Source organism: Ranitomeya variabilis, chromosome 2, assembly GCF_051348905.1.
Source record: "Ranitomeya variabilis isolate aRanVar5 chromosome 2, aRanVar5.hap1, whole genome shotgun sequence".
Taxonomy (NCBI): domain Eukaryota; kingdom Metazoa; phylum Chordata; class Amphibia; order Anura; family Dendrobatidae; genus Ranitomeya; species Ranitomeya variabilis.
The window spans coordinates 891,638,972-891,664,306 of NC_135233.1; the positions used below are offsets into that span (position 1 = coordinate 891,638,972).

Genomic DNA, 25,335 nt, shown 5'->3' on the forward strand with positions numbered 1-25,335 from the left:
AGAACCGCCCCTGGGTGAGTATATTCTAACCTCTTTTTCTTATCTTTCAGGATACATCGGGGGCTAATCTACAGCATTACAGAATGCTTTAGATAAGCCCCTGAAGCTGGTGGGCTTAGCTCACCATCGATTTTGGGGGTGACAGGTTCCCTTTAAGGTTTACAGTTGTCAAGCTAACTACAAATATACGACAGTGATGATTTAAATTGCATAAACACCCAGCACAGCCATACACACAGTCTATGCCCCACCCAAAACAAAAAAAATAAAAAATTTGCGCAGTAAAAAAAAAAGTTTAAACATTTCAGATACATTTAGTATTTAAGCACATATGGTAAAGTTTAACACCAGTGAATCATAGAAGGAGGTATAAAATAAACACACCAGAGCTGATCGAAGATTTGCCACCCCTAGATCCTCCACGTCCTCGTCCTGCAGATCCACTGCGGCCTCTTCCTCCAGGACGTCTTCGGCTGTCTCTCTGTTGGCGATTTTCTCTATCATCCTCTCCAGCTAGGGACCAGTCACTCAATTCATCTTTTCTTTCGGATTCAGTTTCAGAGGGATTGGACAGTTCAGAGTTTGTACCTGAGAGAAAAAAAAAAACAAAAAAACAAAAAAAAACACATTAAATAGAGTGATGCTAAAGGTTAGCAATACTGAAGCGGTTTCATATTTTACGCAGTTCAAGATCTGAAAAAAAATAGCTGAACAGAAAGTTTTAAAGTTTTACTGTGTTCAGTTTTGGTCACCAATGCTCAGGAAGGATATAATGGAACTAGAGCGAGTACAAAGGAGGGCAACAAAATTAATAAAGGGGATGGGGGAACTACAATACCCAGAGAGATTAGCAAAATTAGGATTATTTAGTCTAGAAAAAAGACGACTGAGTGGCGATCTAATAACCATGTAAGAGTATATAAGGGGACAATACAAATATCTCTCCGAGGATCTGCTTATACCAAGGAATGTGATGGTCACAAGGGGGCATTCTCTGCGTCTGGAGGAGAGAAGGTTTTTCCACCAACATAGAAGAGGATTCTTTACGGTCATGGCAGTGAGAATCTGGAATTCCTTGCCTGAGGAGGTGGTGATGGCGAACTCAGTCAAGGCGTTCAAGAGAAGCCTGGATGTCTTCCTGAAGCGTAACAATATTGTATGTTACAATTATTAGGTTCTTTAGAAGGACGTAGATCTGTGGATTGATTCTGACGGCACATAGGATGAACTGGATAGACAAATGTCTTTTTTCGGCCTTGCTAACTATGTTACTGAAGCAAGGACCTAAAAAGAATTATAGACGGAAAGAGGAGATAATGGACAATGATCATATAGTCTGGATACAGAAAATTCTGCACAATCTGTTCCCTTTTCAGCTTGTGAATGGATAAGGAACAATGAGGGCAGAGTAAAAGGGGACCCATTATGTCATTTTACCCTACTAAACTGCCTCCAATGCCCTAGAGGTCATGTAATGCACACTCGTAACAGGTGTCAAAGTTATTTTTAGTTATCTTCTATGTAAATCTCTGGCTTACAATCAAGTCGGTGGTGCTGGATATTGGGTTAACTCACGCTCCACTAGCCTCTAGTCACACCGACGGCAACATGAATGACGGGCTGATGTAAGACTGTAAAGGCACGGATGATTGGCCTCGGGGAGACCAAAACATCCAACACCGCGGAGACACCATCACGTGTTTCTCAACGCAGTGATCCAGAACACTGCCCCCATCCCTTATGGGAAATATGCAAATGCATGTAAAGTAGCTGCGGAGACACCATCACGTGTTTCTCAACACAAGCAGTGAATAGCCAGGCCTTTCCCCGGGAAGGAACAACCACGGAAAGGGCAGCATCCAATAAAGGAAAACATCCAATAAAGGAAAACCACCTATGCCAAGCATGGTATCCATCCACAGACCGCTGTTTCGGGGTGGTTTTCCTTTATTGGATGTTTTCCTTTATTGGATGCTGCCCTTCCCGTGGTTGTTCCTTCCCGGGGAAAGGCCTGGCTATTCACTGCTTGCGTTGAGAAACACGTGATGGTGTCTCCGCAGCTACTTTACATGCATTTGCATATTTCCCATAAGGGATGGGGGCAGTGTTCTGGATCACTGCGTTGAGAAACACGTGATGGTGTCTCCGCGGTGTTGGATGTTTTGGTCTCACCGAGGCCAATCACTCGTGCCTTTACAGCCTTTTTACTAGGCACTGCTCCTAATAGCCAGTTTCCTAATCCACACTGATGAGGGGCAAAAACCCCGAAACAGCTGTCTGTGGATGGATACCATGCTTGGCATAGGTGGTTTTCCTTTATTGGATGCTGCCCTTCCTGTGGTTGTTCTTTCCCGGGGAAAGGCCTGGCTATTCACTGCTTGCGTTGAGAAACACGTGATGGTGTCTCCGCAGCTACTTTACATGCATGGGCTGATGTAAGAGTCCTCACTGAGGAAATCCTTCCACTGTGTACGCTTCAAAAATGAAGTTGGAGAAGTACAACTAGCTGCCATGAGCATGTCCGAGGAGCTAGCTGTCAACACCCAGGTTTGGGATTTCACTAGGGTGGGCTGTGACATCAAAGCAGTTGAGTCCATAAGTCAAACCGCGATGGGCCTGACTACTGGCTGGGAGAGCATGAATGAACGATTTAGAGTCCATCTCACATGCCTGGAAGCCAGGGATCTTACATAAAAAGGAAGCTAAAGATTAAAAGCATTTTTTTTCCTTCTACAGCTTTACAGACATGTCACAGATGCACATTACACAGCCTATACAGCAAAGTGACATGAGACATTTCCTATAATTATTGTGTCCTACTGCTGACATTGCAGAGGGGAGAGGCTCCTGCTGCAGCCAGCCACAGGCGCAAAAATAGAAAGGAAGAGTTGCACAGAAATTTCTTCTTTATATATATATAGTAACATTTTTATATGACAAAATGAAAGGACCAGAATAGGTGAATTGCTAAAAATTTTGTTTTGTTTAGCCTTCTGTAGGATACAAGAAATCCTGGACCGTCTTTACCACATAAAAACTTTCTTCAGCAGACTACATGGTATACGTGCATCTTGGGCTTGCCAATTACCACTTAATTCAGATATTACAACAAAAGATAAGAAAATAAAGAAAGTTTTCTAACAACATCATTACAAACAGAATAATTTTTCATTTGATGCCATATCAACTTGCAAATTTTAGAACACTGTAGGGGGCACCAAAATGCGGCCTAACTCCTGGATAAAAAAAAAAAAAAAGTTTTTTTTTTTTTCATTTTTACGAGTGACTAAACTTGGACTGACTCACGCTTAATCCTTTCAATATATCATATACAGTGCCTACAAGTAGTATTCAACCCCCTGCAGATTTAGCAGGTTTAATAAGATGCAAATAAGTTAGAGCCTTCAAACTTCAAACAAGAGCAGGATTTATTAACAGATGCATAAATCTTACAAACCAAAAAGTTTTGTTGCTCAGTTAAATTTTTATAAATTTTAAACATAAAAGTGTGGGTCAATTATTATTCAACCCCTAGGTTTAATATTTTGTGGAATAACCTTTGTTTGCAATTACAGCTAATAATCGTCTTTTCTAAGACCTGATCAGGCCGGCACAGGTCTCTGGAGTTATCTTGGCCCACTCCTCCATGCAGATCTTCTCCAAGTTATCTAGGTTCTTTGGGTGTCTCATGTGGACTTTAATCTTGAGCTCCTTCCACAAGTTTTCAATTGGGTTAAGGTCAGGAGACTGACTAGGCCACTGCAACACCTTGATTTTTTGCCTCTTGAACCAGGCCTTGGTTTTCTTGGCTGTGTGCTTTGGGTCGTTGTCTTGTTGGAAGATGAAATGACAACCCATCTTAAGATCCTTGATGGAGGAGCGGAGGTTCTTGGCCAAAATCTCCAGGTAGGCCGTGCTATCCATCTTCCCATGGATGCGGACCAGATGGCCAGGCTCCTTGGCTGAGAAACAGCCCCACAGCATGATGCTGCCACCACCATGCTTGACTGTAGGGATGGTATTCTTGGGGTCGTATGCAGTGCCATCCAGTCTCCAAACGTCACGTGTGTGGTTGGCACCAAAGATCTCGATCTTGGTCTCATCAGACCAGAGAACCTTGAACCAATCAGTCTCAGAGTCCTCCAAGTGATCATGAGCAAACTGTAGACGAGCCTTGACATGACGCTTTGAAAGTAAAGGTACCTTACGGGCTCGTCTGGAACGGAGACCATTGCGGTGGAGTACGTTACTTATGGTATTGACTGAAACCAATGTCCCCACTGCCATGAGATCTTCCCGGAGCTCCTTCCTTGTTGTCCTTGGGTTAGCCTTGACTCTTCGGACAAGCCTGGCCTCGGCACGGGAGGAAACTTTCAAAGGCTGTCCAGGCCGTGGAAGGCTAACAGTAGTTCCATAAGCCTTCCACTTCCGGATGATGCTCCCAACAGTGGAGACAGGTAGGCCCAACTCCTTGGAAAGGGTTTTGTACCCCTTGCCAGCCTTGTGACCCTCCACGATCTTGTCTCTGATGGCCTTGGAATGCTCCTTTGTCTTTCCCATGTTGACCATGTATGAGTGCTGTTCACAAGTTTGGGGAGGGTCTTAAATAGTCAGAAAAGGCTGGAAAAAGAGATAATTAATCCAAACATGTGAAGCTCATTGTTCTTTGTGCCTGAACTACTTCTTAATACTTTAGGGGAACCAAACAGAATTCTGGTGGGTTGAGGGGTTGAATACTAAATGACCCTCTGAAAAGACTTTTCCCAATTTAAAAAAAAAATAAACAAAGAAATAACATTCTTTTTTGCTGCAGTGCATTTAACACTTCCAGGCTGATCTACAGTCCAAATGTCACAATGCCAAGTTAATTCCAAATGTGTAAACCTGCTAAATCTGCAGGGGGTTGAATACTACATGTAGGCACTGTAGGTGACCAATCAGGTTGAAATTGGGACTATGCACAGTTCCATTTTTTTTTTGTCAAACTTTTGCTCAATCACTGTGTATTATAGGTCTTCAAACAAGAACATGCATAAGAGTTGAATATCATTTTTGGATGACGCCATGTCACTTGTCAGTTACCGTACTTTTATACATACTTAACCAAATCTTTTCTGTGAACCTTTATTACAAAAGTGAGGTTGCCATATGGAAAAATAGAAGGACGAAAGCTTCCCCTCCTCCCCTAAATATGTAAACTACTCCATAAAACGCTACCGTAAAATTGAGCAGTCCATCAAAATTATATATATATATATACACACACACACACACACACACACTCACCGGCCACTTTGTTAGGTACACCATGCTAGTAACGGGTTGGGCCCCTTTTGCCTTCAGAACTGCCTCAATTCTTCGTGGCATAGATTCAACAAGGTGCTGGAAGCATTCCTCAGAGATTTTGGTCCATATTGACATGATGGCATCACACAGTTGCCGCAGATTTGTCGGCTGCACATCCCAAAGATGCTCCATACAAGGCAGGATGGATCCATGCTTTCATGTTGTTTACGCCAAATTCTGACCCTACCATCCGAATGTCGCAGCAGAAATCGAGACTCATCAGACCAAGCAACGTTTTTCCAATCTTCTACTGTCCAATTTCGATGAGCTTGTACAAATTGTAGCCTCAGTTTCCTGTTCTTAGCTGAAAGGAGTGGTACCCGGTGTGGTCTTCTGCTGCTGTAGCCCATCTGCCTCAAAGTTCGACGCACTGTGCGTTCAGAGATGCTCTTAGGCCTACCTTGGTTGTAACGGGTGGCGATTTGAGTCACTGTTGCCTTTCTATCAGCTCGAACCAGTCTGCCCATTCTCCTCTGACCTCTGGCATCAACAAGGCATTTCCGCCCACAGAACTGCCGCTCACTGGATTTTTTTTCTTTTTCGGGCCATTCTCTGTAAACCCTAGAGATGGTTGTGCGTGAAAATCCCAGTAGATCAGCAGTTTCTGAAATACTCAGACCAGCCCTTCTGGCACCAACAACCATGCCACGTTCAAAGGCACTCAAATCACCTTTCTTCCCCATACTGATGCTCGGTTTGAACTGCAGGAGATTGTCTTGACCATGTCTACATGCCTAAATGCAGTGAGTTGCCGCCATGTGATTGGCTGATTAGAAATTAAGTGTTAACAAGAAGTTGGACAGGTGTACCTAATAAAGTGGCCGGTGAGTGTGTATGTATATATATATATATATATATATATATATATATATATATATATATATATATATATATATATATATATATATATATATATATATATATATATATATATATACACACACATACATACACATTATATAGGGGGTGGTTAAAACGAGAGAGAGAGAGAGAGAGAGAGATTAGATATATATAGACATATAGATAGATCGATAGATTAGATATATATATCTATATATCTCTATCTATCTATCTCTATATATCTCTATCTCTATATATCTATCTATCTATCTATCTCTCTATCTATCTCTCTCTATCTCTCTCTCTCTATCTATCTATCTCTATATATATATATCTCTATATACATCTATATATATATCTATATATATATCTATATATCTAATCTATCGATCTATCTATATATCTATCTCTATATATCTGTATATCTATATCTATCTATCTATCTATATATATATATATATATATAGAGAGAGAGAGATAGATATATAGATATATAGATAGATCGATAGATTAGATATATAGATATATATATATATATATACACACTCACTGGCCACTTTATTAGGTACACCTGTCCAACTTCTTGTTAACACTTAATTTCTAATCAGCCAATCACATGGCGGCAACTCAGTGCATTTAGGCATGTAGACATGGTCAAGACAATCTCCTGCAGTTCAAACCGAGCATCAGTATGGGGAAGAAAGGTGATTTGAGTGCCTTTGAACGTGGCATGGTTGTTGGTGCCAGAAGGGCTGGTCTGAGTATTTCAGAAACTGCTGATCTACTGGGATTTTCACGCACAACCATCTCTAGGGTTTACAGAGAATGGCCCGAAAAAGAAAAAAAATCCAGTGAGCGGCAGTTCTGTGGGCGGAAATGCCTTGTTGATGCCAGAGGTCAGAGGAGAATGGGCAGACTGGTTCGAGCTGATAGAAAGGCAACAGTGACTCAAATCGCCACCCGTTACAACCAAGGTAGGCCTAAGAGCATCTCTGAATGCACAGTGCGTCGAACTTTGAGGCAGATGGGCTACAGCAGCAGAAGACCACACCGGGTACCACTCCTTTCAGCTAAGAACAGGAAACTGAGGCTACAATTTGCACAAGCTCATCGAAATTGGACAGTAGAAGATTGGAAAAACGTTGCTTGGTCTGATGAGTCTCGATTTCTGCTGCGACATTCAGATGGTAGGGTCAGAATTTGGCGTAAACAACATGAAAGCATGGATCCATCCTGCCTTGTATGGAGCATCTTTGGGATGTGCAGCCGACAAATCTGCGGCAACTGTGTGATACCATCATGTCAATATGGACCAAAATCTCTGAGGAATGCTTCCAGCACCTTGTTGAATCTATGCCACGAAGAATTGAGGCAGTTCTGAAGGCAAAAGGGGTCCAACATTAAATGAACATTTAACTTTTTTTTGCAAACATTTTACTTCAGAACCATTTTTTTTAATTTTTACAAGTGTAAAAACAGAAATTTAACCACAAATTTTGTTGTGCAATTTTTCCGGAGTATGCCGATACCCCATATGTGGAGGTAAACCACTGTTTGGGCGCACCGCAGAGCTTGGAAGTGAAGGAGCACCGTTTGACTTTTTCAATGCAGAATTGGCTGGAATTGAGATCGGACGCCATGTCACGTTTGGAGAGCCGCTGATGTGCCTAAACAGTAGAGACCCCCCACATATGACACCATTTTGGAAACTAGACCCCTTAAGGAACTTATCTAGATGTGTGGTGAGCACTTTAAACCCCCAGGTGCTTCACAGAAGTTTATAACGTAGAGCCGTGAAAATAAAAAAAATCACATTTTTTCTACAAAAATGATCTTTTTGCCTCCAAATTTTTATTTTACCAGGGGTAACAGGAGAAAATGGACCCCCGAAGCTGTTGTACAATTTGTCTTGAGTACGCCGACACCCCATATGTGGGGGTAAACCACTGTTTGGGCGCATGGCTGAGCTCGGAAGCAAAGGAGCGCCATTTGACTTTTCAATGCAAAATTGACTGAAATTGAGATCGGACGCCATGTCGCGTTTGGAGAGCCCCTGATGTGCCTAAACAGTAGAAACCCCCCAAAAGTGACCCCATTTTGGAAACTAGACCCCCCATGGAACTTATCTAGATGTGTAGTGAGAACTTTGAATGCCCAAGTGCATCACAGAAGTTTATAATGCAGAGTCGTGAAAATAAAAAATATATATTTTTTAACAATAAAGATTTTTTAGCCCCCAAGTTTTTATTTTCACAAGGGTAACAAGAGAAATTGGACCCCAAAAGTTGTTGTCCAATTTGTCCTGAGTATGCTGGTACCCCATATGTGGGGGTAAACCACTGTTTGGGCGCACGGCAGAGCTCGGAAGGGAAGGAGCGCCATTTTGGAATGCAGACTTTGATAGAATTGTCTGCGGGCGTTATGTTGCGTTTGCAGACCCCTAATGTACCTAAACAGTAGAAACCCCCACAAGTGACCAAATTTTGGAAACTAGACCCCCTAAGGAACTTATCTAGATATGTGGTGAGAACTTTGAAAGCTCAAGTGCTTCACAGAAGTTTATAATGCAGAGTAGTGAAAATAAAAAAATATTTTTTTTTCCAACAAAAAAGATTTTTAGCCCCCAAGTTTTTATTTTCACAAGGGTAACAGGAGAAATTGGACCCCAAAAGTTGTTGTCCAATTTATCCCGAGTACGCTGATGCCCCATATGTGGGGGTAAACCACTGTTTGGGCGCACGGCAGAGCTCAGAAGGGAGGGAGTACCATTTGACTTTTTTAGCGCAAAATTGGCTGTCGTGTTTGGAGACCCCCTGATGTACCTAAACAGTGGAAACCCCCCAATTCTAACTCCAACCCTAACCCCAACACACCCCTAACCCTAATCTCAACCCAATTCATAATCCTAATCACAACCCTAACGATAATCACAACCCTAACCCCAAAAAAGCCCTAATCTCAACCCTAACCATAACCCTAATCAAAACCCTAAATCCAACACACCCCTAACCCTAATCCCAACCCTAACCCTAATCCCAACCCTAATCCCAAACGTAACACTAATCCCAACCCTACGACGTACCGACGCTAGCGTTGTAAGCGCCGCACAACGGGTGCAGCGGATGCTGTTTTTTCAACGCATCCGCTGCCCCATTGTGAGGTACGGGGAGGCGGGGGCGGAGTTCCGGCCACGCATGCGCGGTCGGAAATGGCGGACACGTCGCACAAAAAAGTTACATGTAGTTTTTTTTGTGTTGACGGTCCGCCAAAGCACGACGCATCCGTCGCATGACGGATGCGACATGTGGCAATCCGTCGCAATGCGTCGCTAATGCAAGCCAATGGAGAAAAAAACGCATCCTGCAAGCACTTTTGCAGGATGCGTTTTTTCTCCAACGACGCATTGCGACGGAAGCCAAAAAACGCTAGTGTGAAAGTAGCCTAACCCTAAATTTAGCCCCAACCCCAACCCTAACCCCAACTCTAACCCCAACCCTAACCCCAACTCTAACCCCAACTCTAACCCCAACTCTAACCCCAACTCTAACCCCAACTCTAACCCCAACTCTAACCCCAACTCTAACCCCAACTCTAACCCCAACTCTAACCCCAACTCTAACCCCAACTCTAACCCCAACTCTAACCCCAACTCTAACTTTAGCCTTAACTTGTCTTCTCCTGCCGGCCGGCAGATGGCAGCAGATGGCGGGCGCACTGCGCATGCGCCCGCCATGATGAAAAAGCCGGCTGGCAGGAGAAGACAGAAGAGGACCCAGGGACACCGGGTGAGTATGTTAGGGTCCCCGAATCCCCCTATTTCTCTGTCCTCTGATGTGCGATCACATCAGAGGACAGAGAAATAACTGATCGGTTTTTTTTTTTCTTTGTGGTCGCCGGTAAACTGTTAATTACCGGCGATCGCAAAGCAGGGGTCGGTGCAAACCGACCCCGATCATGTTCTTTGGGGTTTCGGCTACCCCCGGCAGCCGAGACCCCAAAGATCTTCCGGGTGCCGGAAAAAAGATGGCGGCGCCCATGGGGAGACACGAGGAGCACCGGGGGAGGTAGGTGAGTATTTGGGGGCTATTGGGGGCCATCGGGGACCACATTTCTCTGTCCTCCGATGTGCGATCACATCGGAGGACAGAGAAATTAAACGGCAAATCGCGTTTTTTTTTTTTTTGTTGCGACCGCCGGTAAACGGTTAATTACCGGCGATCGCAACTCGGGGGTCGGTAAAAACCCCCCGAATCATGTTCTCTGGGGTCTCGGCTACCCTCGGCAACCGAGACCCCAGAGAAAATCCGACTCTGGGGGGCGCTATTCACTTTTTCCACAGCGCCGTTAATTAACGGCGCTGTGGATTAAGTACCCTTAGCGGCCGCCGTTAAAAGGCGTATCGGCGGTCGTTAAGGGGTTAATATAGATAGATATACACACACACATGCATAATTTACACTTGTCAAACCAATTTTTTTTTTATCCCAAACTGCAAAATGATGGAGCATGATTATTACAGAAAAGTTGTTTCTAATGCTGCAATGACTGGACATCAGTGCAGCTCATTAGCCGATACTCAATGATCTCCATCTTATATATGACCAATATCATGAGCCAGTGATACATCAGAAGCAGTTGTTTTGGGAATGGATTGTTGCAAGTTTCAATACTAATGCTTGCATGAGTGCAGGAAATTCTTCATCCAATTAGCATGGCTAAAATGGAGGAACATTTTAAGCCCTTTTTTTTTTTTTTTTGTTAAATACAGAACTGTTAAAAGTCTAAAACGGTTAGCACCCACATACCATAACCAGATGTATAATTGGGTCCTCTACGACCTCTGCCCCTTCCACTGTAGGACCTGCTTCCACGGACAGATGAGGCAGTACTTTCATCAGTTGCATAACCCTTTTCTTTCTCTGTGCCTCGGCTTGAAGATGGTCGGAAACCCATACCAATTTGACGAAGTTGTTCATCGATTTGAAGTCTTTCTAGCCGTAACTGCTCTACCTCCTAAAAATTAAGACAAGGTTGTAACAGGTCACCCCAAGAGGCTCCCACAGGGTTTTATGAAACGTTTACAAATAATTGAAAATACACACTTACTTTTAGGTACGCAATATGATATTCTAGGAGAACCTGCACATTTCCAATGCTTTCCTTCGTTCCAACAAAAACAAAAGGAACCATACCCTGCACAAATGAGACGGACACTTATGTACGAAAGAAAAAAAAATACCAAGCACCTCATCATAGGGAAAAAAAAAATGGAAATGGAGGGGAAAAAAAACAAAAATAAAGAGAAATTGAATTTTAAATTATGCATCAGTGTTAACTTACATCTTCACGGGGTAACTTTGTTTCATTATCTCCTTCAATCCTCACTCTTACAACTCCAGATTTATCCACAATCTCCTGAATGACTTTTCCATTTTTTCCAATAACTTTACCTGAGAACAAATAAGTCAAGAACTTTAAAGGGCCCAAGATAATATAGTTTAATACCTTTTAAAACTCCTTAACCTCACTTGATTCTTATACGTTTCACGCTGCGTCGGTCCTAAGCATTCGTTATTGCTCGTTATTGCCTGTAACCCTGTGCACACTGCAATCTTTCTGACTGATGAACGTCATTGTATGACCGAAACATCATTATTTTTGGAGTGCCTGTTCACAATAAAATTATCTTCTTATAACAGTTACCTGAAAGCCAAGTTTTCTACAAGACTGAAGAAAAGCCCAGCAACTAAGAATGTCATATTTTGTGCTCCAAAAGCAATAAATGTGCATATCTCTGCAATGCGGCGACACAGTGTCAACGATACCATATCAAAATTTTGAGAGCTCAGCAAAAAAAAAAAACCCACAGGTTTTGTAAGTAAATCTTACCGACAAGATTTCTGGGCACCTGGATAAAATCTTCCACGAATTCCAAGAAACTGCGAGCTTTCTTGACCGCTTCAGCACTCTAAAATCAAAGCACAGTTTTAAATATTTGAGTATATTTGAGTCATACAGACGTTAAACTGAAAGACAGTAAAAAATTCTAGGACAACACATACAAAATGTATTTTTCATATGATCCAGCATAGCTTTTTAATGGTGTAACCACACGCACTATGTAAATAAGACTACCGCAAATCTACAGCATGTAGAGCAGGATGCACACTAAACCAAAATAGCAGAAAGATCCCAAGAAAAATCATCCATCTGCCAGATGTTTCAGGAAATGATCAACTAATTCCTGCTGCGGCTTTCACATTAAAAGGCGGTGTCTGTAATTAGGAAGTGGTCATTTAAATTTAAAAAAAATTACTCTAGTAGAAACATTTTAGGTGGCTCATTCAGCATTGTTCCAAGATTTTCCATCTGGATCAGAGGGTGGAAAAAAAAACAACGCTGTTGTGTCCTACAGAACAGATTGACCATCACCAAAACGGAGGCCAAAAAAAAAAAAAATGATGTGAACATGAAATTAGAAACTACTAAAATATACCTGGACCGATTATTAGTAAAATAAAAAGATGCAACAAACCTCTCCATAAATTCGAAATGTTCCACTTTCTTCTTCCAATTCTATAGCGGTAATACCTGGAACTTTCCTGGCTAGCTGGATGTTATTTCCATGTGTACCTATTGCGAGCCCCATTAGATCTTCTCTAACAACAAATTCTTCATGAAATGCTGCGGCAAGCTGTTTTGTACACTAGAAAAAAAAAAATAAAAATTGCAAATGGAATAATCTTACTGCTTACTGCTCATCATTGACAAAGGTAATAACAGCACACAGATAATTTTTTCTACATTTCCAGAACAGAAACAGTACAAAAGGTAAATATGTAATGTGCTATATTCTTCCTTGTAACCATATGTACCGTATTTTCCGGCGTATAAGACGACTTTTTAACCCCCGAAAATCTTCTTAAAAGTCGGGGGTCGTCTTATACGCCGGGAATCGACTTGTACGCCGGTGTATATGGTGGGTGGGGAGGGGGAGTGATCCTGATGACGAGGGGGCGTCTCACAGGAAAGTGAGTAATCCCCATTACCTTATCCTAGCGGTGCAGCGTGGGGGTGTCAGTGCTGGGAGCGGCGGCAGCTGCTGTGTTCTGGTGCGGCGGCTCCTCTTCTGTGTGGGGCCTCTGTGCTGTGAGGTGGCGGCGGCAGCGGCGTATCTTTATCCAGTTGGGGCTCCTCCGGCATCTCCTTAGCCCTGGAGGCCCCGCCGCAACTCCATCGGTGCAATGTGGTGGCCTCCGGGAAAATGGCCGCTGCTCAGATTCAGATCTCGTGTCCCGAGATTTCGGGACGAGATCTGAATCTGAGCAGCGGCCATTTTCCCGGAGGCCACCGCATCGCACCTATTGAGCTGCCTCCGGGAAAATGGCCGCTGCATTGCACTCATGGAGTTGCGGCGGGGCCTCCAGGGCTAAGGAGATGCCGGAGGAGCCCCAACTGGATAAAGATATGCCGCCGCCACCGCCACCGCACAGCACAGAGGCCCCACACAGAAGAGGAGCCGCCGCACCAGAGCACAGCAGCCGCCGCACCAGAGCACAGCAGCCGCCGCCGCCACTCCCAGCACTGAGACCCCCACGCTGCACCGCTACGATAAGGTAATGGGGGATACTCACTTTCCTGTGAGACGCCCCCTCGTCATCAGGATCACTCCCCCCCCCCCCAAAAGGCACATATTCACCGACCCTATAAGACGACATAGGGTGTATAAGAAGACCCCCGACTTTTAAGAAGATTTTATATTTTAACTGGTAAAGTTGGGGGGTCGTCTTATACGCCCAGTCGTCTTATACGCCGGAAAATACGGTACTTTCTTAACTTCTACACAGATTACTTGGTTTCAAGTTTGGGGCATTTGACCAATAGCAGATTCCTGGTCAAAACAAGGGACAATAAGTAGGCAATCTTGGAGAAGGGAGGTTTCTAGATGCTTTTGAGATGCGAAAACTTTAATTGCAAATTCAACTGAAAGCAAGCCAGAGATGGAGCCTACAAGTGATTTTAACCAATACAGAAAGGCGTGGTTTATATGAAAAACATTAAGAACATACTTCTAAATGTTTGGTGGCTTCTTCATTCCTTGACATCAGCATCAGCTTAGTGCGAATACTTCGTAAGTGCATGTCACTCAGGATATTTACCCGCTTCACTGTTGATTCACTTGCAGACTACAAATAGGAAACAGATAGTAGCAATGCAAAATCCAACATACAGTTTTCTGAATGTACTCCTCCTCGTAAAAATTTACAGATACATGAAGGCCAAGGCTTCCTGTATTTTTTATTATGACAGTTAAGAGCATAACAGTTTATAAAGTCTAAAGCTGACTATATTAGAGATCTGCCCAAAATTGGCATTTTAGATCACCACCTTTTCATGAGAGATGCCAACAACTATCTGTTAATAAATTGATCTGCCATGCTGGATGTTTTTACTTTTTCTCAGGGGAGAGAAAAGTTATTTATACCTCAAAAATAGATCGGCACCAAAGTACGTTTATTACAGGCCATTGCAGAGATCAATTGGTTGTTTTGTCTAGATTTCAGTTTCGATCCACAGACCTTCACAGACTAACTATGAAAACACAATTATTCCCAAAACAGCTATCTGAAATTCCCAACATACGTCCAGCTTATGGCAGAAAGCTGCATGCAGTCCACGTGTGATCATTAGAAATCTGCATTTGACATTGTATTCATAGAAGCAATCCTTCCAGGCGAGAAGATCTCCGTAACACATTTGAAAGAATCATATCTAATGCTGCCATCAGGTCATTTCTGCAGCTTCAAGTCTAAACTCCATGCTATTTTTTTCATGGTCATCATGGTTGACATCAAAAACTTCTCACACTTAACGCACACATAGGAGCATGTAAAAGTTTTCCTCTAGCACATCCGATTTTAGAAACCTGATTGCCGTTTTGAGCAAATAATTTGAGTACCAAGTTAAAAACGAATAAAAATTACAAAAATCTTATCTTATGCCTCTGCTTAACTTTCATGAGCACATTCTTTCTTACCAGGATAATTAATTGATTAGTCTCTGAGCTAAAGTACACTCTACAGGCGCCGACGGCTTTCTTGAATTCTTTATGCACAGCTTCACTGGCACACCTGCAAAAACATGACAGCTGTATTAATAAAAATGCCCCTTCACGACCACACAGTGGTAATCGTTGAAAGTCGTGAAGTGCAAACTATTAACAAACACTATAGTCACCCCTGCAATGGCCTTGTTGTCATTGAACTGGGAAAGCACGGACACAAATGTGAGATCTATTATAATTCATATCTGTCTCGTAGTTAAACAAATTATAGCCTTCCATTGGAAAAATCCGATCTTACCGGCCTTTACCGAAATTATAGACCAAATTAACCTACATAAAACATATGAAGAAAACTTCGCAATAGCAAACAATTATTATAAGAAATATGATAGGAAATGGAAGAAGTGGGTTGAGGTAGACTCCAACTTATCGCATTAAAAGGAAAGATGGTGGTTACCGCATACCTGTGAGGATAAAATATGTTAATCTGTTAAAATTGTTAATAACTATCAAATTCTGTTATGTCTGGACAGCGTGTCCACAAAGTTGTACTTACCTTTTCCCAGTCCCATTTCCCTTACCTCCCTCCCTCTCCTTACCCTTATTCCCTTGAGAGCTGATTATATGACTATCTTTGCATGTTAATACTAAATTTCAAAAGATACAATAAAAATATTTGAAAAGAAAGTCGTGAAGTGCTTTACAAGGCCGGCATTATGAAGGAATCCTGGCAATTACTAAAATCCAAACTTAAAACTAATGGAGCTGCTAAAGAATTGTGCAGTTAACCTCTTAATGGTCTATAACGTGCAGTGTCCGTCATAAGGCACCTACCCCTCTTTGGTGTGGGTTCCTGATCATGACAGCTGAGCTAATTAGCTGACATGTGCCTCTAACAGCCGCAGGTGGAATAGCGATCCATCCACAGCTATTAACTAGTTAAATGCCGCTGTCAATCTCTGAAAGTGGCATTTAAGTTGTGCAAACCGGATGCCTGTCTTTGCTCCGCTCACCGGTGCCCGTGTCACATGACAAGCTGGGATCTGCAGGAGACCACTGATTGTCATTACCAAACTACTATGAGCATTTTAGGTACACATAGCAGGGCTCCAGCCCTTTGTGTAGCATGTTTGCTTGGATTATCACAGCCTCTAGTCTCCCATAGAGACTATTGAAGCAAAAAAAAAAAAATTATATGTAATCACCCCCCTGTTGCCCAATTAAAAAAAAAATCAAAAAAAAAAAATCAAGGATTAAGGGTTTTTTTGGTCACTCGCTGCAATGTCGGCCTATCAAAACATACTATCAATCCCAAAATGGTATCAATAAAAACGTTAGCTCGGCGCGCAAAAAAAATAAGCATGCATCCAGCCCTAAATCCCGGAAAATAGAGACACTACGGGTCTCTGAAAATGGCACCATTTTTTTAAAGGTAAGGTACCACGTTTGTAGATCATTCATTAATCAATGTAATGTAGCATAACATGCTGCTATAACCAAGATTTGAATGCATGTAAAACAGATTTCGTGTGTTATACCAGTAGAAAGAAGGAGCTGGGGGCTGACATCTTGGTTTCACAGCAGTAGCACGACACTAGCAGTGTCATATTACAGCACCCCATGGACATAGGAGATAATAGACCGCCGCGGACCCCATCTATAACATTGAAGAGGCGTTAGCAGTGAGCTGGGCACGCCTCTGTGGGCTGCACAACTCACTGCTGTAGGTGTGACTAGCAGCCATTTTACTATAGCCCAGTGCTATCTGCCGACCTCCACTTGCTCTCTATCGCTGCAGGAGAGAAGCGCTGACTGGAGCCAGGAGAGTGGAGAGTGCGGGTGATTTACCTCCCTGCTCCTCTGTCTGTACTCCAGGCACTGCACGTTCTGAGCAGACATCCTCTGCTCTCACACGCTGCCCTCCCTGGGTGCTTCTCCTGCTATGTCTCCGCCTCCCCACTTGCACACAGTCCCGGAGATCTCCGGTAAGCTGCACCTTCCCCCATTGTCGCTCTCCCTCTCTGTGCGGCGTGGGGGGGGGGGGGGGGGGTCTCTATGCGTGTGTGCAAGCATCGTCCGATGGGACTACAAGTCCCATCAGACGATACCTGCTACACTGACAGCGATTGACACAGTAGCCAATGATGGGACAGTAATAGTCCCATCATCCGGCTAATGTGTTGAAGAAAAAAAAAAAAAAAAGAAAAAAAGCTGCATACATACGTGCTGCATACATACGTGCTGCATACATACGTGCTGCATACATACGTGCTGCATACATACGTGCTGCATACATACGTGCTGCATACATACGTGCTGCATACATACGTGCTACATACAGTACATTCATACATTACATACATATAGACATACAGTACATTAAACATAGATTACATACATACTACATACAATACATTCATACATTACATACAATACAGACATACAGTACATTAAACATAGATTACATACTCACCATTACTTGTCATTTTGTTCCCCGAAGCCAGTGTCATCTGTAAAAAATATGAAAAAAAACAAACAACCAATATACTCCCTGTCCGCAGAAATCCACGAGTGTCCCACGACGATCTCCCGTGGAGAGCAGCAGCATGAGATAATGCGACTGCTCTCCAGGGGCTCCAGGAACACAATGACGGCAGGAAGGTATCCTTCCACCACTGTATTCCTCCGCCGCTGTAAAAAAAAAAAGTCCCTAGTCTCACTTTCTGCCATTGCTGTATGATAAATTTTCCCAGGCAGCAATTGGCATAAAGTGAGCCTTTGTCCTAAGGTAACCTCTCAGTGATGCACTGAAGAAGCCATTGTCTCCTGTCAGTGTGTCACTGAGGGTCCTATAGAGCAGTGACATCACCCGATGTCACTGTTCTATAGGGGAGATCGTCGTGGGACACTCGTTATTAATTGGACTACGGCGGATAGGTAGTATACGGTTTATTATTTTACGTTTTTTGCAGGCGCTGAAGTATGGTAAGTATGGTGAAATGAAGAATATTAAAATACTTTTTCCTAATGTGTGCGTGTTTTATTAACCCTTTCTTACTATTGGATTAATAACGGATAGGCGTCTTATTGACACCTTACAATAGTAAGGTGACATTAACCCCTTATTACCCCATATCCCACCGCTACACGGGAGTGGGAAGAGAGGGGCTAAGTGCCGGATTTGGCGCATCTAACAGATGCGCCATTTCCGGGGTGGCTGCGGACTGGTATTTGTAGCCGGGGGGGCAATATCCATGGCCCCTCTCTAGGCTATGAATATCAGCCCGCAGCTGTCTGCGTAGCCTTTCTGGCTATAAAATATAGGGTGACCCCACGTCATTTTTTTTTTGCGGTCCCCCTATTTTAATAGCCAGTAAAGGCTACGCAGACAGCTGCGGGCTGATATTCATAGCAGGCTACAGATATTGGCCCCCGGCCGTCGGCTTTCCCCCTCTGGTGCAGAAAATTGCACGGGAGCCCACGCCGTTTTTTTCTTTTTCTTTTTTTTAATTCAACGCTATGCGTCGGGCCGACGTACCGACGCACGTTGTGAAATTTGTACCCGAAGTGGGGAGCGGATGCAGTTTTTCAACACATACGCTGCCCATTCTGAAGTCTGGAAGGAGGGAGCGGAGTTTTGGCAGCGCATGCTGGTTTTTTTCCGCCAGATCCGTTTCTTTTTCCACCGGATGTTTTTTTCCCGCCGGATCCGTTTTTTCCCCGCCGGATCCAGTTTTTTCCACCGGATCTGTTTTTTTCCCGCCAGATCCGTTTTTTCCACCGGATCCGTTTTTCCACCGGATCCGTTTTTCCACCGGATCCGTTTTTCCACCGGATCCGTTTTTCTCCCGCCTGTTCCGTTTTTTCCTCCGGATCCGTTTTTCCACCGGATGCGTTTTTTTCCCGCCGGATCTGTTTTTTTCCCGCCGGATCTGTTTTTTTCCTGCCGGATGTTTTTTTCCTGCCGGATCCATTTTTTTCCCCGCCGGATCCGTTTTTTGTCGCCGGATCCGTTTTTTGTCGCCGGATCCGTTTTTTTTCGTCAGATCCGTTTTTGTCGCCGGATCCGTTTTTTTTCGCCGGATCAGTTTTTTTATCTGATGCTGCTGCTCTCCACGGGAGATCGTCGTGGGACACTCGTGGATTTCTGCGGACAGGGAGTATATTGGTTGTTTGTTTTTTTTCATATTTTTTACAGATGACACTGGCTTCGGGGAACAAAGTGACAAGTAATGGTGAGTAAATACTCTATGTTATATGTACTGTATGTCTATATGTATGTCATGTATGAATGTACTGTATGCATGTAGTATGTATGTAGTATGTATGTATTGAGTATGAATGTAATGTATGTATGTAGTATGTATGTAGCATGTATGTAGCATGTATGTAGCATGTATGTAGCATGTATGTAGCATGTATGTAGCATGTATGTAGCATGTATGGAGTATGTATGGGGTATTTTTTTTTTATATATTCAACACATTAGCCGGATGATGGGACTACTACTGTCCCATCATTGGCTAATGTGTCAATCACTGTCAGTGTAGCAGGCATCGTCCGATGGGACTTGTAGTCCCATCGGACGATGCCTGCACAGACACAAAGACCCCCGTGCAGGCCGTACAGACCCCGGAGACGCCGTACAGACCCCCCGGCAGGCCGTACAGACCACCCACGGTCCCGCACTGACCCCTTGAGAGGCCGCACAGACAGCCACGACCAATCAACGACCGGCACAGTCCGGCGGAAAAATGGCCGCTCCTTCCTCCCCGCAGTCAGTGCCCGCTTCATACTCCCCTCCAGTCAGCGCTCACACAGGGTTAATGCCGGTGGTAATGGACCGCGTTATGCCGTGTTTAACGCACTCCGTAACCGCTGCTATTAACCCTGTGTGTCCCCAACTTTTTTACTATTGATGCTGCCTATGCGACATCAATAGTAAAAAAAATGTAATGTTAAAAATAATAAAAAAAAACTGCTATGCTTACCCTCCGTCGTCGCGTCCTCTGCTCGGCAGTGCAAGCGGCAGGCTCCAGTGCCAAGGATGGTATGCGAGAAGGACCTTCCATGACGTCACGGTCATGTGACCGCGACGTCATCACAGGTCCTGCGCGCAGTCAACCCTGGGACAGGAAGCTGCCGCGTGCACCGCACACAGGCGACAGGACTACAAGGGCTCCCTCGGAAGGTGAGTATATGTTTATTTTTTATTTTAACTCTTTTTTATCCTGTTACATACGTGTCTGGGCAATATACTACGTGGCTGGGCAATATACTATGTGGGCTGTGCAATATACTACGTCGCTGGGCAATATACTACGTGGCTGGGCAATATACTACGTGGCTGGGCAATATACTACGTGGCTGGGCAATATACTACGTGACTGGGCAATATACTACGTGACTGGGCAATATACTACGTGACTGGGCAATATACTACGTGACTGGGCAATATACTACGTGGACATGCATATTCTAGAATACCCAATGCGTTAGAATCGGGCCACCATCTAGTACCATATATGTATATATGCCATGGATGAGGCCACAGTAAAGTGTATCTTTATTTGGGACAAAAGGTAACTCACAGGTCATTGCAGATGATGATGAACATACAATTTGTCATTCCTCCTACACAGTCACATACCAGGGAGGAAGCCACTCCAGCCAGTGTAATATTGCCCCTTTATTTGGGTCACATGGTAACACATGTATTTATTTCCAGTCCACAGACTCCACTCCACCTCTCTGCTGTCTGCTCCTCCCACATGAGTCACAGTCACACTTCACTGGCTGAATCTAAGAAGCTGCCAGGCCCAGACAAGAAAGAAAAAGACTCGGTTCACTCACGCTGCAGAGCCGACTCCTTTCATTCACAGCAGGGAGCCGGCTCTTTGTATCGGCTCGTTCACAAACGACACATTACTAACACACACCACTTCAGTCTTCCTCCAGTCCACCATGCTGCTGCTGAGCCCACTGTGTTCTGCTCCTCTGTAAACAAGCTGTGCTTCTGATGCAGTAACTGCTGGTGATAGCAGATCACAGAGCAGTCACACACAAAATGGCTCTGCCCTGTGATGCTGCTCTTCATTCTGCCCCAGGGATATTAGACCACCCAAAAGGGGAGGGAAATGCTGATGTCAGCAGTTACTTCCCCAATTTTCCAGCTAACAGTAAAGCTGGTAAGTCTTACTATAGCTGCTTGAGGTCTAAAACGGAAAATGCTCCCCCTAGTGGTAAATATATATATTTGTAAGAAAATATATAATATTTTTCATATAGAAATGTTTGCAAACATTGCATTAGTACATTTTATTTACTATTTTAAGCTTAATTTCACAAAAAAAAAATACAAGAAAACTGGTGGCACCTTCCCTTTAAAAAGAAAAAACTTTGAATTTTTTTCACCACTTAAATTAAAAAAAACCCTATACAGTGACAGAAATAATAATATGATCCCTTTCCGATTTTGAAAGTTTGCCCACTGACAAAGACATGATCAGTCTATAATTTTAAGGGTAGGTTAATTTTTTAACATTTAGAGTTAGAAAATCAAAAATAAAATCCAGAAAATCACATTGTATAAATTATTTAAATTTGCATTTTGCAGTGAGAAGTAAGTATTTGATCTCCTGCAAACCATTAAGAGTTCTGGCTCCTACAGACCAGTTAGACGCTCTTAATCAACTCGATACCTGCATTAAAAACAGCTGTCTTACATCGTCACCTTTATAAAAGACTCCTGTCCACAAACTCAATCAGTCAGACTCTAACCTCGAGAACTTGGGTAAGACCAAAGAAATTTAAGGATATCAGGGACCTGATCATAGACCTGTGCAAAGCTGGAATGGGCTACAAAACCATAAGTAATACGCTGGGTGAGGAGACAACTGTTGGTGCAATAATAAGAAAATGGAAGACAGACAAGGACTGCCAATCGACATCGATCTGGGGCACCATGCAACAATCTCACCTCGTGAGGTATCCTTGATCACGAGGAACGTGAGAGATCAGCCTAAAACTACACGGGGGAACTTGTTAATGATCTCAAAGCAGCTGGGACCACAGTCACCAAGAAAACCATTGGTAACACATTATGCCGTAAAGGTTTAAAATCCTGCAGTGCCCGCAAAGTCCCCGTGCTCAAGGAGGCACATATGCAGGCCCGTCTGAAGTTTGCCAGTGAACACCTCAATGATTCTGTGACTGATTGGGAGAAGGTGCTGTGGTCAGATGAGACAAAGATTGAGCTCTTTGGCATTAACTCGCCGTGTTTGGAGGAAGAAAAATACTGCTTATGACCCAAAGAACACCGACCCCACTGTCAAGCATGGAGGTGGAAACATTATGTTTTGGGGGTGTTTTTCTGCTAAGGGCACAGGACTACTTCACCGCATCAATGGGAGAATGGATGGAGCCATGTACCGTAAAATCCTGGAGTGACAACCACCTTTCCCTCAGCCAGGACAATAAAAATGGGTTATGGCTGGGTCTTCCAGCAAGACAACAACCCAAAACATACAGACAAGGCAACAAAGGAGTGGCTCAAAAAGAAGTACATTAAGATCATGGAGTGGCCTAACCAGTCGCCAGACCTTAATCCCATAGAAAATATATGGAGGGAGTTGAAGCTCCAAGTTGCCAAGCGACAGCCTCAAAATCTTAATGATTTAGAGATGATCTGCAAAGAGGAGTGGACCAAAAATCCTCCTGACATGTGCGCAAACCTCATCATCAGCTACAAAAAACATCTAACTGCTGTGCTTGCCAACAAGGGTTTTGCCACCAAGTATTAGGTCTTGTTTGCCAGAGGGATCAAAAACTTATTTCTCACTGCAAAATGCAAATAAATTTATAAAATTTATACAGTAATTTCTGGATTTTATTTTTTATATTCTCTCAATGTTAAAAATTAACATACCCATAAAATTATACACTGTTCATGTCTTTGTCAGTGGGCAAACTTACAAAATCAGCAAGGGATCAAATAATTATTTTCTTACATTGCAATGACCTGTAGAATCATGGCAGGTCCGTTTTAGCATTTAGTGAACATGGCAAAAAAAAATAAAAATGTGGAATTGCATTATTTTTGCAATGTCACCGCACTTAGAATTTTTCTCCCATTTTCCAGTACAGAGTGGAGAGGAAGAAAGGAAGAAAAGAAGAAAAAAAAAAAAGCATGCCATGCATCAGTATAACTTAATTTTTACGGACATATTACAATTTTGTAATTAAATTTTAGGAAACCAAACGGTCCTGTAAAAGTTTAAAAGATGGATAAATAGTGGGCAGAAAAATGGATTGTATACAGACAGCTCATGGATGACAAGTAAAAAAGGAAAATTGTCCCTCTTCTGGATGACAATGGACCAAATATTTATACGCAAGTGCGAGTGAACAATCAAGAGATTACCAAACCCTCATTTCACAATTATCTTGCCATGTAAACAAGCTATTGATCACCTTACAAACAAGTAAAACTGTTCATCGGGTGAAAATATCTTTTGCGCAGAGCAAAAGATCATTGCTCGCACTGGTGTATCGTCTTGGGTAACAGGACTCGCAGTAATGGAATCTATGGCAGCCAATGGCCACTCAGCGATTTATTACATTTTAGGCTATTAACAGTCGATCAGTAAAGATTTACTGGCGGTGTGAACAGAACTTTATGCTAGCATTTAAAGGGAACCTATCACCCCGTTTTTTTCGGTATGAGATAAAAATACTGTTAAATATGGCCTGAGCTGTGCATTACAATAGTGTAGTTTGTGGACCCCGATTCCCCACCTATGCTGCCGAAATACGTTACCAAAGTAGTCATTTTCGCCTGTCAATCAGGCTGGTCAGGTCGGATGGGCGTGGCTTCTTCCCCCAGATATTGCGTAGTTTTCCGTTGGTGGCGTAGTGGTGTGCGCATGTCCAACGTCCCCAATCCTGCACGGGGGGGTGAAAATAGCAGCGATGTCCGTTATTCCATTGGTGGTCGGTGGGCGCGGCCATCTTCCTTTGGCCGCGCGTGCGCAGAAGCGGCGCTCTGCTGGCCGCGGCTTCAGGAAAATGGCCGCGGGATCTCCATCTGCGCACGCGCGGCATCCCGCGGCCATTTTCCTGAAGCCGCGGCCAGCAGAGCGCCGCTTCTGCGCACGCGCGGCCAAAGGAAGATGGCCGCGCCCACCGACCACCAATGGAATAACGGACATCGCTGCTATTTTCACCCCCCCGTGCAGGATTGGGGACCTTGGACATGCGCACACCACTACGCCACCAACGGAAAACTACGCAATATCTGGGGGAAGAAGCCACGCCCATCCGACCTGACCAGCCTGATTGACAGGCGAAAATGACTACTTTGGTAACGTATTTCGGCAGCATAGGTGGGGAATCGGGGTCCACAAACTACACTATTGTAATGCACAGCTCTGGCCCTATTTAACAGTATTTTTATCTCATACCGAAAAAAACGGGGTGATAGGTTCCCTTTAAGTATTTTAAAATCCTAAAAAGCGTTCACATGGAGCATTTTGAAGTGGACAGTCCCATCCAGTTTCTCAAGTGAAGTGATATCAGGAATTATTTTTGGTCTTTTTAAGCGTTTTTTCCCCTGAACCATTTTTTCAGCCTTTTGATTTGACAATCCTAGTGGCAAGCAACTTTTTTTTGTCCACGTGGCATTTTTCAACAGGTGTTCAGAACCATTTGAGTGTTTATTTTTTTTTTTTATATGCACACTTCCCATAAGAATGACCAGAAAAATGTTTCTATACTTTTAAAATTGCTGTATCTGAACACAGCCTGATACAGCTATAACCTCACTGTCCTTAAACAAGGTATTAAAAAAAGCAAATAGATTCAGAGAACAAGTATTTCTGCTTCCCCAGAATTACCCATGGAAAAACGGCTTCTCATACGGAAAATCCACATCAATTTAAATAAATAAATCCCACTACAGGATGTTGATAATGATGGTGGTGGTTTAGATCCAATTACATTAAAGGGAAGTCCATATAACCTTTCTGGTAAAGGGTCTCTCACTGCTACTAACCAATTTCAACCATAAACTACATTTTAGATTTTAA

General features: G+C 43.3%; 1 protein-coding gene across 3 annotated transcripts in view; it reads right to left on the minus strand.

Moving 5' to 3' along the window:
- The window catches only part of FXR1 (FMR1 autosomal homolog 1), a 117,317-nt gene that overhangs the window by 5,716 nt on the left and 86,266 nt on the right, over window positions 1-25,335 (minus strand). For all 3 annotated transcript variants that reach the window (XM_077290446.1, XM_077290445.1, XM_077290447.1), the window contains exons 6-13: window positions 15,224-15,317; window positions 14,256-14,372; window positions 12,722-12,892; window positions 12,076-12,154; window positions 11,527-11,636; window positions 11,293-11,379; window positions 10,992-11,199; window positions 385-588 (exon numbers count right to left, since the gene is read on the minus strand). In XM_077290446.1, the coding sequence (XP_077146561.1) occupies window positions 385-588; window positions 10,992-11,199; window positions 11,293-11,379; window positions 11,527-11,636; window positions 12,076-12,154; window positions 12,722-12,892; window positions 14,256-14,372; window positions 15,224-15,317 (1,070 nt within the window). The remainder of the gene's footprint in view (window positions 1-384; window positions 589-10,991; window positions 11,200-11,292; window positions 11,380-11,526; window positions 11,637-12,075; window positions 12,155-12,721; window positions 12,893-14,255; window positions 14,373-15,223; window positions 15,318-25,335) is intronic.